Source organism: Elgaria multicarinata, chromosome 7 (genome assembly GCF_023053635.1).
Source record: "Elgaria multicarinata webbii isolate HBS135686 ecotype San Diego chromosome 7, rElgMul1.1.pri, whole genome shotgun sequence".
Classification (NCBI taxonomy): Eukaryota; Metazoa; Chordata; class Lepidosauria; order Squamata; family Anguidae; genus Elgaria; species Elgaria multicarinata.
The window spans coordinates 99671722-99688652 of record NC_086177.1 but is presented as its reverse complement, the minus strand read 5'-3'; the positions used below and the strand labels follow the sequence as shown (position 1 = coordinate 99688652).

The 16931-nt window shown below is 43.0% G+C and overlaps 2 protein-coding genes across 3 annotated transcripts in view; one reads left to right on the top strand and one right to left on the bottom strand.

Annotated features, from left to right (window-relative positions):
- Positions 1-5216, bottom strand: part of SQLE (squalene epoxidase) — a 34899-nt gene extending 29683 nt beyond the window's left edge. Inside the window, exon 1 of the mRNA XM_063131134.1 lies at positions 4815-5216. Within this exon, the coding sequence (XP_062987204.1) occupies positions 4815-5099 (285 nt within the window). The 5' untranslated portion in view covers positions 5100-5216. The remainder of the gene's footprint in view (positions 1-4814) is intronic.
- A 1834-nt stretch (positions 5217-7050) lies between these two features.
- BBS10 (Bardet-Biedl syndrome 10) lies at positions 7051-15483 on the top strand. 2 transcript variants are annotated; one of them, XM_063131131.1, is made up of 2 exons: positions 7051-7248; positions 10509-15483. In XM_063131131.1, the coding sequence occupies exons 1-2, from the start codon at positions 7058-7060 to the stop codon at positions 12502-12504; spliced, it is 2187 nt and encodes a 728-aa protein (XP_062987201.1). In that variant the 5' UTR covers positions 7051-7057; the 3' UTR covers positions 12505-15483. The 2 variants fall into 2 exon arrangements, with proteins under 2 accessions (XP_062987201.1, XP_062987202.1); XM_063131132.1 differs by lacking the exon at positions 7051-7248 and adding an exon at positions 8146-8201.
- The last annotated feature ends 1448 nt before the right edge of the window (positions 15484-16931 follow it).

Here is a 16931-nt window from a genome sequence, read left to right as displayed (position 1 = left end):
CCGCCCTATAATCACTAGGAACAAAGGGCGGCATACAAATAAAATCTTGGAATATAAAACAATAAATACACACAGCTAAAAACAAACCAGTTACATAAGCCAGTTGCTTCACAACTCTGACAACCTCATGAGGGATTTATTAGCGCTTTGCTTTTCCTCCTAAAATATTAAGATATGCCCTCAAGAAAGTTTACCAGCTATGAAGATAAACAGTGGTAAAATTTATTTATTTATTTATTACATTTCTATACTGCCCAATAGCCGGAGCTCTCTGGGCAGTTCACAAAAATTAAAAACATTCAAAGTATAAAACAACAGTATAAAACCATAATATAAAATACAATACAAAAGCTCAACCAGATAAAAACAGCAGCAATGCAAAATTACAAATTTAAAACACCAAGTTAAAAATTATTTATAGACTGTTAAAATACTGGGAGAATAAAAAGGTCTTCACCTGGTGTCTAAAAGCATATAATGTAGGTGCCAAGCGAACCTCCTTAGGGAGCTCATTCCACAGCCGGGGTGCCACAGCAGAGAAGGCCCTCCTCCTGGTAGCCACCTGCCTCACTTCCTTTGGCAGGGGCTCGTGGAGAAGGACCCCTGAGGATGACCTTAGGGTCCGGGCAGGTACATATGGGAGGAGGCGTTCCTTCAGATAACCTGGCCCCAAGCCGTTTAAAATAAATGCTTTACGCGCAGACAGTCCCTGGTTCAATCTTTAACATTATCAGTAAAAAAGGATCAGGTAGCAGGTTATGTAAAGATCTATGCCCGAAATCCTTGATTGCTGCTGCCAGTCAGAGCAGACAATAATGGACTAAATGGACACATAGTCTGATCTGGTATAAAGATTGGGAGTCACAAAAGAAATAGCAAATTCCACTCATTGTATTTCAAATAGCAGCAGCATCTCAGGCCTAGGGTGTGGACAAGTTCTGGCATCATCCCACAAGACCCTTTGTCAAGCTCCCTTCTACTGGGAAGAACCAGGAGCTGCAAATAATCAAGCTGCCCATGTGAGGAGATACTTCATTCCCCAGGAACTAAAACATCTGGTGATATCTGGCCCTGGTTGCTTGATAGCACATGGAGGACAGTACTCTTTACTGCAAGCAACATCTAAGGCCCAAGGATTGGACATTTTCCATCATTGTCAATCCAGAGACTTAATGAAGCACCAGTGCCTTTTAAAATAATCGTATTATGTGTTGTTATGTATTCATTCTCACTTACTGTCAGCTGCCTTGAAGGCCTATTGTTAGGGAGAAAGGCAGGATAGAACTATTTAAAATAAATAAGCCTCATTAACATGAATATAGTGTTTTCAGTGCTCAAAGTGCATCACGTATATTATCGTAATAATGTCTACAAGAACCCTGTAAGGTAGACCAGTATCTTTCTCTCCCATAATGTAGATGGGAGGGCTGCTTGGCTAGAACAATGGTTTCATGGCCAAGATGAGTTTTGAACCAGCACCTTCGCCCAGATCACAATTTAACTAGCCTTAGCCACTATACCAGCTCTCATACAAATTAGTAAATGTACTTGATATACAGTACTTTTTCCCACCACACCCGGAGCTGCAGGCTCCATTAGGGATTCTGAGATTCCAGAAGTCCTTTCCGCATTCTAAAGAGTCAATAAAGATTAAAGAAATGGAGGCTGCTGGAAGGTAGTTGGAATAACTGAATCAGAACTTACTTCAGGGTCAACTACTTCACTAGTTTTGTCAAACCTACACTTTGTGCTTTATAGCAAGGGGGTGGAATCCACACTGTCATACTTAGAACAGACCCACTGAAATCAATGGGATTTAAGTTAATAAAGACTAAATTGTCCCACTGTTTTCAATGGGTCTACTCTAAGCATGACTAATGGGTCTACTCTAATCCATTTCCTGGCCTGCAGATAGAGCAGAATGAGGTGCTTAAGTCCTGAAGTAGGAGAGATGTTAGCTTTCCAAGGTTAAAAAACAAACACCACAAAACCTCTCTGCAAGAAGAAAACACAGGAAATAAGCTGGGATAGAACATTTTGCCCTGATATGCTAGCTCCTTTACTTCGAGATATTATTTTTTTTAACATTGGGAAGCATTTAAAACATTTGCAGCCTGAACTGATAGATTTCACCGTACCATCTCATTCTGCTCCATCTGCAGACCTACCCATTAAATTCTCCTTTGCCATTATTTCCCCCCCCCCCCCCAACTATCCATCCACTCAATGTCACTTTTATCTCCTATTTGAACAGTCAGGAGTGGCTGTGGATCCAAAGCAATCTCGTTCCCTAACATACCCAGAAAAAGTGTGAAACGTGCACCAACCCTAAGACTGGTGTAGTTATTGGTGTAGTTACTGGCAGCAAGAGCTTTAAGCTACAACATACTGGTATCATATAGGCCCATCCCCTTTTGCCTTCAGCCACGCCCCCCCTTAGTCTTTGGTTCTGCCCAGCACTGGAAAGCAACCCCTGAGAGCTTTTCCAAAACTGATTTCAGCCCTTGGGCTGAAAGTGGTCACCCAACTCTGTACTAAATGGACTGTCCAATACTAATAGACACCTTTCAAAAGACATGCCTTGGGCAATCTACTATTATAGCCCAATTTGACTCCAGCAAGTCTTTTCACAGGCAAACACTTGACCTTGTTTGAAGTGAGGTTGGCATCTACTATGACTAGACCTGAAAACAAAAACAAGCAATTGAAGTAGTGGTACTGAATTAGGGAATCCTGTTCTACAACTCTAAAGGGCTGTCTCTCTGCTAGTTTTCTGAAAGCTGGCCAAGGCTTTAGGAGAATACTTTTAATGGTTTATTTTGTTTTCCACTGCACTGATTGTTACTCTACAGTTTTAAAGAAGCTTCATTTAGGGCTTTTAAAAACATTTGCTCCTGACTGGCTTTCAACTGTTTCTAATGTAGTACTGGGTATTAATTAAACTTTAATTGTTATAAGCTGCCTTCTTAGCCCACATGGAAAGAGAAGTGGGGTAAACCATACCATACATCTTTACTGCGATCCATAGATCCATGAAAAAACAAGAATCAAACATGAAACATCAGACAGTTAGAGCTATTGTCAACTTTCGTCTAATACACAGAGAGCTCTAATCCTGGCCGCCACTGTAAGAAATTTAGCAACAGCCAAAGTTACTTTTGAGGACTTATCTTCCAACAGAAACTTAACATAAAATTTGTCTGAACTTCTGGACAGTTTACTCAACAATGGGATGATCATAAGATGACAGGCCTGATTATAAAAGCTACAGGACAGAAGGATATGCTCCATCGTCTCCACTTCCATATTCCTACAGGGGCAGTGTCATTCCTGATAATGGACACCAGCATATCTGCCCCGAAGTAATTCAATAGAATAAACATTGCATCTGGCCTTGGAGAAAGCAATATGATATTTAGCCCTTGACAGGTTCTTTAAATACTCTGAAGAGCTGAAGAGTCCCAACATAATGAACGTGCAATGAACTGGGAGAGCAAGAAACATAAGAGCATAAGTCTCAGAAGGCTATGTCCCACAGTCTTTGGGCAAAATTCAAGCCCAGATTAAGAAGGAAGGAAGAGGAGAGACCAATTGAAGCTGCCTTCCTGGCAAGAAGCTTGGACCAGCTGTTCACATAGTTGCCCTGAGCCAGACACGGAAGCAGACCTGAACCCCTCCCCAAAAGACTAACTTCCATCCAAAATTTTAAGGCAGACCACCAGGCCCTAAGCGAAAGAGTACAAAAGTACAGAATTAGGGACACACTTTGGGAGCTGAAGAAGGGTCCTCAAAAATCTTGTCTGTAGCCTATCTATCTCAGATGTTAATCCCCCTATCAAGATGTTGGAGGCATATAAAAGCTGGGCTGCAGACTTGGCATTAAACACGTTGATGGCAAACGGTATAAACATTCCCCCTTTAGTAAAGAAAAAACGTGTTATTGCAGCAGAACTGACTGAAGCTTTATTAAGGGTGGCTGATCTATGGGCACTCCAGGACAGGGTATGATGGAATAACAGCCCCAGGTAAGAGAAATTCTTCACCTGTTCCAGGATATGCCCATCATATCCTGGGGTCTAGGAAGGACAGTGTTAAGCCAGCAGGAGAATTGGAGAAACCTGCAGGGGCTAGGATTGGTGGAGCCAGTTGGGAGCAGCCAGAGGGGCTGACTGAATGGGGGTGCATATATGTGAAGTCAAGGGAAGGGTTTTCAGTGTTATCTAGAGAGGAGAGATTCTGAAGGGGTCCTGAGAGAATGGATGTGAGTTTTCATGCCCTCACAGTGAAAAGGAGAAGGGGGCATATATACACGTGCATGGAGGGTACATGGGGTGTCTACTTCTGTGTGTGTGTGTGTGAGAGAGAGAGAGAGAGAGAGAGAATGGGAGTGGTTTAGGGTGGGAAGAGAGACTGCTTGTGTATATGGAGGGTGCATGCGTGCATAACAGGGGAACAAATGTTCTATAATTTCAATAGGCTATTTTTCAATTATTTGCTGCCAAGCAACACAGCTCAGTTTTCTCACCTGTAGTGAATACGTATCAGAAAATGATTTGGATTTTTTCCAAAAATTCAAAGTCCAGCTCCTCTCTCCCAATTTGAGGGATGCTGTTTTAAATAACTTTCCACCAAAATGCATGGGAATACTTCAAGAACACAAATTTGCACTAGGACTTTTTATGGGTATTTCTCACACACACACCCCAATAGTCCCAAATATTAGAAACAAATCTTTCTGAAGGAAGCAAGATGACTATTTTAAAATATCAGAAAGGGAATTCAGTTCTGGTTTGTCACACTAATATCCAACATACCTTTCTGGATTTAGGCTGTAATACCTCTGGAGAACCAGTACGGGATTTAGTCCAGAAAAAACCAATGAGTGGCACAGAAGCAAGGAAATTGGAGAGCATTCCGCAATGAGGTTGCCTGTGCTTCTGTCGTTTGAGCCCCCATGACCGGTACCGATGGGAAAGCAGCAAACCAAGAGAGAAGAACACCACCATGGAGATCAGCACCTCCTTGTTGGCATAACTCAAGAGATCTCCACATTTTTTATAGACGTAGATGAAAGAGGCGATGCCCAGAAAAGTCCACATTGTGCAGAGAGGGTGGGTTGTCTCAGGTCACTGTTGAGTTTCCTTTTACAAGCGTGATTTTGAACTTCCGAACAGTAGCTTTCCTGCTTTAAGAAATTACAAAAACCCTCATTTTCAAACAAGAGGAGAATAGAAAAAAATCATACAAAGCCGAAGCACTCTTCAAACTGCAAAGTATTTACTCTGATGCTCTCGGTGGTCACTAAAAGCAGTTTCTCAGCTTAGGCACAAGGAAAAAAAATAGCCGATGGTCAATGAATATCCCTGGAAATGATACCATTTATTTCCATTTGTTCAACACATTTTAGTACTCTTCTCTTCTCAGCAACAGTAGGCACAGCCTGAAATGTCAAAATCCAACCACGACATCAGAAATGTAGCTTTCGGTCATGCCGCTTCTTCCCGTTCTCTTCATAAGGCTCCCAGTACCTGAAAACAAACACAAAAACGAAATTACTAAACTAGAGTCAGCAATTGCCCTCATGTCCTGCTTATGGGCTTCCCAGAGACATCTGTCTCTTTGGGAAACCAAAATAGATAAACCTTTAGTCTGCTCTAGCAGGGCTCTCCTTATGTTCAATAGGTAGATAGAAATACATCATACATAAAGTCTGGCAGGATATTTAAATATTTTCTTGTATATATCTAGAAAAGCAACACAGTAACAGGATTTTCCTGAAGAAAAAGGCTAATTTAGCGCTCTTGAGATCCCATGATGCTGCGGCTGTGTCCCATAGGTGCTCCCCTCAGCCCCCGTTTCTCTGAGCAAGAGACCTTAGCGCTCCTCGTCCTCCGCCTCAGCGAACTGGTTCTCTCTCCGTAGGTGTCCTTTCTCAGCCGCCCCCTTCACAGGGTTTGGGCCAATTGCCGCCTGCACTCACTGTGGGAAAAATGCTCGGCGATGCTAGATGCTCTCGTTCCAGCAGGAGAAAAGGCAGAGCGTGGAGGCCATATGAGAAGTGGGCGGGGTTTATGCTAATGATCCAGTCCCCACTAACACCTGCCGGCGCCACGCGCTTCGTAGCCTAGCCCCTCCTGGCCAATCCGCCGCGCTATGCTCAGATGGTCCTATGGCACGAAGGCCAATGGAGAAGAGAGAAGGGCGGGTTTTACGTCCCGCGGGAGCCTAGTGCGATGTGACGTAGGCCGCGAGAGATGTGGAGTTTTTGACAGGCAACTGGCCGCCGCGTCACTGCCTGAGAGAGGGGAGGGGGGAAATGGGCTCGTGTTGCCATGGAAACGAAAAGGAGCGCATAGTCGTTTAGGGCCGACTACCAACCTTCCCGTCAGGTGTTTTGGACTTCAACTCCCATCAGCCCCAGCCAGCACGGCCAATGGATAGGAATGGGGGGGGGAGTACCAGGTCTGCGTGACGGGCAGAGGGAAGGCAGTGGTTGCGACGGGGAAAGAGAATGAGGGCTTCAACGGCCATCGCGAAGAGATTCCAGTGAGGGGGCATATTGCGTGCTGGGAGAGTGTGGTTACCGCCCTTAGACTGGTACCGCGATGGCAAAGCTGAGGGGACCAGAAGGTGCCTCAGAAATCCAAGCGGGAAAGGTCTGTTGACGGAGTAAAGCGGGACTTATTGCAAGGCAAGGCTTATCCCCACCACCCCTGAGGCAAGAACCTTCGAGGTCAGGGAGAAAGATTGACAGGCGCACTGCTGAGCCTTTAATCCAACCAATCGCCACACCCTTCCCCTTTTAAGTCTTAAACAATGACATAAAAGCAGCGAAAAGCCCGTCGGCGGCGAATAAACGCAACAGATAACGAAGACGTTTTTTTTTAAAATACCATAAAGGGGCGGGGCCGCGACGCCCTACCAATCACCTCCGCTAATTCGGCTCAAAGCTTCACCAATCATAGGACTGGTAGGTGTTGATGGGCGGGAGGACGGGGTGCCTTTATAGCGCTGGAGGCCGCCGCCTACCTACGCATCCTGCCCGAGCGCCGTTGCTATGGCGACCGCGGCGCGGCTGGATCTGGGGCGGCTGGTGCAGGAGGCCTCGGCGCTCGCGGCCGTCGTGCGCGGCTCTCTGGGGCCTCAAGGAGGGCAAGTCCTGCTCACCCGACCCACGGGGGAGGTGCTGTTATCTCGGGATGGGCTGTGCGTACTGGAGGCCTTGAACGTGGGCTCGCCAACAGCCAGGTAACCACGGCCACCCCCCCTTTTTCTGTCTTCCTGGGGAGCCAGTTTCGTTACCTCAGCACCTGGGGGGGGGGTGCGGGCAGGGCCGGCTCCAGGTTTCTGGGGGGCCTTGGGCAAGATAAAGCTCAGTAGTAGGCCTTCTCAGGGACTCCACTCCTCACTAGCCGCAGTTGCACCTCTTTCTCTTTTATAACATATATTTTTTTACCCGCCTCTCCCTTAGGATCAAGGCGGGGAACAGCATCAAATATAAAAATACTATAAAATATATTATCATCTCTGCCACTTGGTTACTTGGCAAGCAGTGGCAAGCAACACACTAAGCCATGGTAGGGTGCTAACCCTTTTGCAGCAAAAGGGTAGAAAGCGTGTTTAAACCATAGTTATGTAGCACCCAAGGTTAGGAATGGTTCACACAACACACTAAACCATAGCTTTCCAAACTTTTCATGTTGGTGACGCACTTTTTAGACATGCATCATTCCGCGACACAGTAATTCAGTTTTACTAGCAAACAGGAGGTTAAAGTAACCCCTTATAAGAGATACGGACATATACATAAATTGTAATAACGAAATGTATGGGGACACAACATATCTCATGAAAACCTTTCATTTATATTTTTAAAAATATATGATTTGCAAGATAATAACATACATTTCCAAGACTTTTCACATTGAACCAATTTTGTTGAGCTGCGATCAAGCGGCGGTTGAGACGGTGTTCTATCAAAAAAACTGGACCCATGGAATTTCTTGAATGTGTCACTTCAGATGCAGCCGCGTCACCGGAAGTGATGCGGAATCAGCTGTTTCAACCCGATTATGCATACTGCGCATGCGTAGTACCTGTATGATCCCTCGACCATGGTGTGCATACACGGATGCGACGGAAGGGGAATATACTAGTGCACCGTACTAATCGGCACCTTTGCTGCGTAAAAATGCATGCAAGTAGGTATTGCTTATTTCACATAGACTCAGAGGTTTCTCGTTACGTTCGCGTGACACATCTACACACTACAGCCGACACACTAACATGTCGCGACACACAGTTTGGAAAGCTCTGCGCTAAGCCATGGTGTTTAGTTCAAAATGCTTAACTCCCTGTGGCTTAGCATGTTGTCTCAACAGGGTCATGGCATCTACTACTGCTCCTCCTCACTACGACCATTGTCTGGGCCTGAATGAGAATCGGGTGAACAAGCAGGTTCCAATAGTGAAGAGGAAGAGAGGGTCCAGGGGGCTCTTGTCAGTGGACCCCTGCCGGACCATGCCTACCCTTCACATGTGTGAGGAGAGGCTGAGGTAGCAATGGAGGCTCTTTGGAGGAACAGTGTGTGGCAGAAACCAAGAAAGATGTCTCCCGGGAGGGTTCAGAAGTGCAAGAATTGGGGAAGGTCTGAAATGCTGTGCAGCCCTGAAGCATGTAGCATACACCAGGAGAGGATTATTTCGTATGACGTATAACTAACTTATGAAACTAGCTATTGCAAGATGTGCTGGTAGGCACTGGCTTTGCAAAAGGGTTAGACAGATTAATGGTCAATAAGACGATCAGACCGAGCAGTGGTCCATCTTATTCAGCACCTTAAATAGTGACTAACCTGAGGCCTCTGGAGAGTCCCAAACCAAGGCATGAGGGAAAGAACCCCCTCCAGCTGTTGAAACTAGTGTTCTATCAAAGCTTCTCCCAACCTGGAGGAATCCAGATGTGTCGGCAGGACCAGATTTACATACAAGCTACAGCTTAGAGCCTCACATTATGAGGGGCCTCATGTTAGAAAGAAAGAAAAAACATTTACAGCATTGCCACCAGGAAACCATAAACATCATATAAAATGAAGACCTTTTCAGAAGGGGGAATAGTGTTGTCTAACACTCTTCAAATACTTAAAAGGTTGTCACACAGAGGAGGGCCAGGATCTCTTCTCGATCCCCCCCAGAGTGCAGGACATGGAATAACGCCCTCAAGTTAAAGGAAGCCAGATTCCAGCTGGACATCAGGGAAAACTTCCTGACTGTTAGAGCAGTACGACAATGGAATCAATTATCTAGGGAGGTTGTGGGCTCTCCCACACTAGAGGCCTTCAAGAGGCAGCTGGACAACCATCTGTCAGGGATGCTTTAGGGTGGATTCCTGCATTGAGCAGGGGGTTGGACTTGATGGCCTTATAGGCCCCTTCCAACTTGGCTATTCTATGATTCTAATTACCTTTTTAAAGCTATCTAGGCTAGTGGCTATCACCATATATTGTGGTAGGAAATTCCATTAATCACATAATGTAGGAAGAATGCAGAGAAGTTACTAGGTCTGAGCCTACGAGGCCCTAATCCTAAATCTATTTCCCGGGGCTGTGGATCTATTCCCTAGAACCCTGAGTGTCCATTGGTGCCAATGGAAGGCTTTGCCCCCTAATCTTAGTTGCCAAGCAGGGGACAATTTTCAAGAGGATCCCCACATGATCGAACACCACCAACCTCTGCCAGGCATGAAAAGTAAGTTTAGGAAAAAAGCTTCCATTGGAGCTAATGGGAGGTTTTTTTTCCCTCAGCTAATTGCAATGCAGAGATGCCTTCTATGGGGAGGGCAGTTGAGGAAGGAAGCGTTAACCCTTCCCTCCCTGTATGCTGTGCTCCCCCCTCCCCCCCATTTTCATTAGGGACGGAAAGTGAAGGGAAGAGAGAAATGGGTGAAAGGACAGAATAAGATGAATGGGGAGGAAAAAAGAGAAGAAATGTGTTTATTGCCTAGGCCAGAGCATGTTTTCCAGGTACCCCAAATGTATGTCAGATCTTGGGCTTGTTTGCGTGTTGGCGGGTGGCATGGTATGGTGCCTCTTGCACTTTGTATTGTAACACACAGAGATAGTACTAATGTTGGATTCTCTAGCCTGCTGTGCTTGTATCTTCCTCTATTTGTCTTTATGTGTTGGAGTTGGGTGAGGGGGGAGTCACAAGTGTCCATCACATGGAGAGAGAACAGAGCAAAGAGAGAGCCATCCTTCTTTCCCCTCCTCATCTCTTCCCCTTTCTTTCTGCAGTCTTCCTCTGTCTGCTCTGTGCTGTTCAGCTTTTGTTCCATCCTTACGACCGCCCCCACCACCAAACTCGCCCGTGCCTCCTCCTTTTTGAACTTCTTCCTTGTTAGTTTCCATCTTCCACGGAACTGCTTTTTCTGTTATACCTTTGTGGGAATTAAATATTTTAAATAAACTATTTTGTAAGTGGTGTTTTTTTTTACTCTTTGATTTTTAACAGAATGATGATAGCTTGCATTTCCACACACTGCAATTCGATTGGAGATGGTGCTAAAACATTCATCGTCCTACTCTCCTCTTTACTTCAAGAACTTCAAAAACTTGGTAAAGGAGATTGTGTTCCCTTTTGTGAGAATATCCAAGGAAGAGAGAAACATAAAGAAACCTCTTACAGATTGAAGCAAGTTTCCCAATTTCTTATGATGATTCAAGCAGATGTCCTGGACCCCATATTGACGCAGGACCTTGAAAAGCATTTCCTGTCAGTCTTTTCTGTTCCTGATGCTGAAATAAGTAGGACCACGATGGGCTTGGTATTGGAAGCTTATTTTTGTGGGAAAGTAGGAAATAACAGACAAAAGTTTCTTTCCCAACTGACCTATAATTTCTTCTTCAAAGTTACAGCTAACAAAAATAGGAGTGAAGTACTATGTTTGGTAGATGAATATTTTGCTGAGTTGCATACTAGTGTGACAGGCCTTCCTGTTTCAAATTCAAGGATCTTAGATGGGCTTGTCCTTCACAGAGACTTTACTATATACTGTCCTACAGATGGTGACCAAAGAGTTCTAATTATAACAGAATCTATCCATGGTTCTCTTTCTGAGTTGGGTGTAGAAGTTGCATTAATGGCGGAAAGTCAGTATAAGGCATCTGAAATCTGGATTGCAGAAAGAACAGAAGCTCTTATTAAGCACATGCAGAATAATAACATAAAGGTATTATTGTCGAGTGTAAAACAACAGGAAAGTGTTCATTACTGTGCAAAGAATAGTGGCATATCTATTGTAGAGTGTCTGTCACCAGAGGAAATCTCTCTTATTTGCAGGATCACTGAAATACCACCTTTTAGGCCATCTTTGGACAATACTGGCAATGAAATCACCAAAACGGCTGTTGCGAAATTTTGCCAGCCGTTACAGCTTGGTGCCAAAAGATTTGTTCACATTGGCTTTGCAAGGACTTGTGCCCTTCAGCTCCACTGTGTGATTTTCTGTGGACCAGTGCTTGCGGTTACTGAGCAACATGCTTGTGCTTTTCATGGAGCATTCAAAATGCTACAACAAATGCTGACAGCCCTTCATCTGACTAAGCATTGTAAATCAAAATCTGAAAGTCAAAGTCTTTCAGAAGCTGGGGGTAGTAGTTCAGCTGTGCAGCAGTGTTTTGTGGAGGATCATGCTGGTTGTAGTAACGTTCAGGCTAGTACCAAGCAGCTGAGTCCTTGTGGGTTTAAATCTGAAAAGCTTTGTGTAGCATCTACTCCAGTGGAAGGCAAAGAGTTAGCATGTTCATCTGTGGATCTGCATAAATCCTATGGCATTCCCATGCCCAATCTTGTTTTGCAGCATGATGCCATGTGCTCAGTACTACATGAAAGTGAAAAAGCTTTTGTAAACCCACTAAATCGATCTCAGGAATACAAGTACCAGAAAGAAATGTTGAAAATAGCTGAATATGAGTTGCTTGAAGATAATCAGCTTGAGGAAAGCACTAGTTCCATAAATATACCTGCGCAGCTACAAATCGGTGAGAAAAGGGAAGCGCCACAGCCTGGCCTGGTACAATTGAATAAAAGCAGTATTCAGAGTAATTCCAACTTTTACATAAAGGCAGGATCAGTTGTGCCAGTAGGCGGGATTTTTGAGATCCTATTACATTATTATCTGTCTTACTATGCAAAACAGTGCCAATCACCAAACATGTCAATTGTTTGTACTCTAATTGCTGATGTGTTGCTAAATGTTCCAAAAACCCTCTGTAGGGCACAGGGAAGGAATGCTTTTCCTCAGCTCTATCTCAAAGTTACCAACGCCCTCAGAAATAATCAACAGCTTCAGCCAAATCAAAAAGGTCTAGAATCTGTGTCTTGTAAGTACCAATTATTGGTTTCTGTTCTTCAGTGTGCAGCTACACTCCTTAGTATTGACCTAATTATTGGCATTAAAAGGCTGCCACAAAAGGCTGAAGATAGTGACTCAGATGTTGATCTGTGAAGCCAGGCTTCTTTTAAGCTAGTCATGTATGTATGTTGGTGGTTGCTAGAGCAAGCTATTCCTTAGTCCTGACTCCTGCACGTTTCTTGAATTCCACAAAGTATTTCATGCTGATAGATTGGGCGTAAGTTTAGACAAGGAAATGTAACACTTTTAGGCTGCAATCCTTTACCCACTCACGAGGGAGTAAGTCCCTTTGAACTGCATGGGATATACTTCTAAGTAAAAAAAAAAAGTATAGGATTGCACTGTTGGAATAATATTGACTCTTGTGTGGGTTTGCGTTAACAAAAAAGCTATTAAGCAGAACATAACAATTTTAACCACTTACATTAAATCTTAGCTATACAGAGGCTGGCTGCACCTTATGCTTACCATTTGATAGCACCCTATCATATCAGAGTGCTGCCTGTGAAACTTCTAGAGAAAGCTGGAGGGAATTGATATCACACACTTAATGAAGAAAGAGTTTCTGAGCTCTGTGTATCTCCTCTCCTTTAGTTGCTAATTCCCCCCCCCACTCCTTTCAAACTAGTGAAAATTAGAAGAGAGGGAAGAATAAATTGCCATTATTATTATTATTATATTTATTTGTATCCTGCCTTTTGCCCAAGGCAGCCTTACAAAGTTTAAAACATACATTGCGGGGGGAGGAAACAAAACCATAAATGTTTAAAACACACAACAAAATTATAAGACATTAACATAGATGGAGGGCCAGATTATTTTCCAAAGGCCTGCTGGAACAAACAAGTTTTAGCCTGCTTCTGAAAGCCCATCAAGGAGGGAGCCAGCCTAGCTTCCCCGGGACGAGAGTTCCAGAGCACTGGAGCAGCCACCGGGAAGGTCCTCTCCCATAGAGAAAGGCAGGCAGCAGCTCCTATTCTACTTCTTCCTCCAGCTTTTTCTATTTGTTGGTGCGGGAGTCTTCAGAATTCCTGATAGAGCTTCCTCAAGAGTTGTAACTAGGCTCATTTAAACTTCTTAGAGGAATCCACATCTGTTCCTTGGCTACCTCATAAGTTGCAAAATTTGAGCTGCAGAACACAACTTTACTTACTGTATCAATGCATTTTATCTTGGATATCAGTATTTTTTAAAAGCAACAGACTGGATATTTTCTAATTTATTGTTCCAAAATGCTGCCTGACATAAGATTAAAGACCTTTCTGGGAATAAAAGGACACTTTGCTGCTTAGGGATAATCACCTGAAACATACAACTTTGATTTTAGACTTGACTGGTATTATATCTGTTCCAGCTGCCTAACTTGTATTCATTCATTAATTTACTAATTTGAATGAATCACCCCGATAGAAACATGAATAATTGGAACGTGATGAAGTTATTTATGCAAATAAGAGTATAACTATAGAACTGCCCCATTATTTAACATTTCATTCTGATAGCTTTCCAGAGCTGCAAGCAAACTCTGAGTCAGACTATCAAAGTCATGGCGGTGGTGGGTATCTTGAGGTCAAGTATCAAACATCTAACTTATATTAACATGTTTACTGTCTAATACGTAAGGAAACTTTTAACTCTAAGATGCTGCATGCCACTTGAAAGTGGGCACCTGAGTACTAGAGTAATTCGGAAAGCAGAGAGAAGGACTTAAAAATGAAGTTTATTAAAAATTAAAGCTTAAGAAAGGTTAAGCTGTTAATTTTGAAGGTTTTAACATAAGAACTAGTATTAATTGGTTAACAGTAGCTTAAGAATTAGCCTTCCTAGGTGTTATGAGCCTTGTCAGTACAATCCAGTTACTACATTGCAATGGGGTTTGAGTGCTTGGCAATAATTAAATAAACCTCTGGTTTTTTGAGACAGCATGGCTGATAAGGAAAGGATCCACTGTAGAAGTTCCCAAGATTACAAAAGTATGAAACAAAGCATTCCCTCCAGTTTGCTCTTGTCCTCGCTTGGAAAATGATTGCGTATTTGTCATGCTTGGTTCAGGAACTGGCACCGGGGAAACAAAAGAATAGACGCAGCAAGATCTGAACAGGTTTATTTAGATTTAATATATTAAGCCCCATTAGATGCAATCCACATACCACTTACTACAGATTGCTCTCACTAAAGCTAATGGTATTCATCTAGAGAAGCTTGCCCTTAAATTGCTGTTTCCACCAACTCTTCAGGTAGAAGATATGCATTATACCTATTTTGTGGTTTTCCCTATCTGACTCAGGTTTCAAATCATGAGTATTTATTCTAAAAAATTCATGAAGTAACAGCATCTCATGCTTGTAAATCACCACCACTCAAAACATTGCCTACAAATGGCTAGTTCTGACCTCAAAAGAGTAAATACATAATGGAGCATTATCTGGCAAATTACTAAAATGGGTGTTTTGAAATATGTAATTTGTGGACATCGCAGTAAATGTATTTAACAGCCTTTTTATAGCCTGTTTTGAATGTCTAAACCAGAAACATGGCAGTAAACCCCACAACAGCCCTGTGAGTACCACATGGAGGCTACTTTAAATTGCTCTGCGTGGTAGCTGTTTTCATATGGGAAGCCGTTTGTTTTAAGCAGTCAGATTTTCTCCATTCTGCCCAGAACTTGAGCACTTGATACTGTGAGAAGATTGGACCAAGCACATACTGTAGTGAGCTGCTCCGCACAAACAATTCAGTGGTGGGTTTAAGCACAATTTTGGGATGTGGCTGCCATGTGGCTTTTGTGTAGCAAAACCTTACCATAGACCTTAAAATAAATATTGCTAAGGGATTTAAATGGACAAGGAATTTATTTTAAGCCAGGCTTTATGATGGATAATTTATGGTATTTTTGTTAGTTTAAAAGTGCAGTCCTTTGTGTGTCTATGCAGACGTAAACCCCACTGAGTTAAATGGGACTTACTCCCAGGAAATGTATGTATGGGATTGCAGCATAAAACAGGCTCATTCAGTAGGGGGGGGTCAACATTCACTCCAAAATGAGAAAGTTCTATTTTCTTAAATGAATTCACAGAGATATGAATGGGGGGTCCCATTTAGGGGTAGTGGGGGGGGCAGGGGCTTACCTCTTCAATGGCAGTGAAGCTCATTTTTGTGGTTACTCCTGGGTACTGCCATGTTATTTATCCAAACATTGTATTGTTCAGGATGAATGTGGGGGGAAATTGTAGTTGCCACAAAGTAATGGACCATTTTCTCCCCACAGTGCACTGGAATAATGTAAAGTCTTGTGCCTTGTAAATAAAGAACTTGGATGTTTCAGAAATGTGTTTGATTACCAACTAAAGCAACAGCGCGTGCACACACACAAGTTTTATAAGAGGGAAACTACATATGTGAGTAACAAAATAAATGATTATTAAATAAATCAGTAATGAAACAATTAGTCTCTATAGTAAAAACAAATGGAAGAATTGAATGAAGATGAAAAATGTGCACACCCCTATCAATCAGTAAAAGATGGCGTTGGGGCTGGAAGACAGCTCCTGTCTATATTTTCATTTCTGTTGTTAATATTGGCTTTGGAGCAGGGATTTCCATTGGAGAAATAACGGGAGAGGAAGGGCTACCGTGCTTACCTATTGCCATATACTTGTTCCAATCCCCACCACCAGCACAGCTGCTTTTAGGCAAATAAAAGATAGGAGATCCAATAATAGATCTCCAATGGTATATCTAGTTTGGCTGGAAACACGCTCGCTGGTGCAGAATAAAATTACTACAAAACTCTTCTTGGAAGTGCGGAGCATCCAAGGAGCTCAGACTTATTTATTTATTTATTACATTTTTATACCGCCCAATAGCCGAAGCTCTCTGGGCGGTTCACAAAAATTAAAACCATAATAAAATAACCAACAGGTTAAAAATCAAAGTTTAAGCAAAAATGAAACCTAGACTTAAGTGTTTGCAATGTTATAAATGAATGCAGCCTAATCGTAACACAATATTTCAGGGCATTATAATACAACAGTTGATGTGTCAGCCTTCCAAGACCTTTTTTTTTTTTGGTAGCACCAGCTTTTGGGTGACCTGTTATTCCTGTTTGCATCAATGGGAGTGACTTCCTCTACCTGCAGCTGCCGTAGAGTTTGCTGGTATTATCGGCACGGCATCGAAGATGGATTAAATCTACTTTAATTACCATAACCCTAAGTGTGCCTTGAGGAAATTTTTAGCCAATCAAAATCCCACCCCGCGTTTCTGAGAAATCCGTTTCTTTGGAAAACCCACATTTGGAAACATTCATATTTGTCATTTATGGGAAGGAGATTCACTGCCTCCTCCATTTTCTTTTATACTTTGTGGAAATGCGATCATGGATTTGATTAACGATCAGTGTCTGTGAGTAGCCTCTTCGGGCTTTTCCTCATATTTGTGGGTGTAAATGAAAAACCTGGGATAGATGACAGTGCTCACATGGAGAATGTGTTTCACTTCCATGCCATCCTTTTATTTGT

Excerpts from the sequence above, each read along its gene's own strand:
- BBS10 (XM_063131131.1), top strand. The coding sequence starts at position 7,058 with ATGGCGACCGCGGCGCGGCTGGATCTGGGGCGGCTGGTGCAGGAGGCC. Across the intron at positions 7,249-10,508 it reads GTGGGCTCGCCAACAGCCAG|AATGATGATAGCTTGCATTT; the intron begins GTAACCACGGCC and ends GATTTTTAACAG.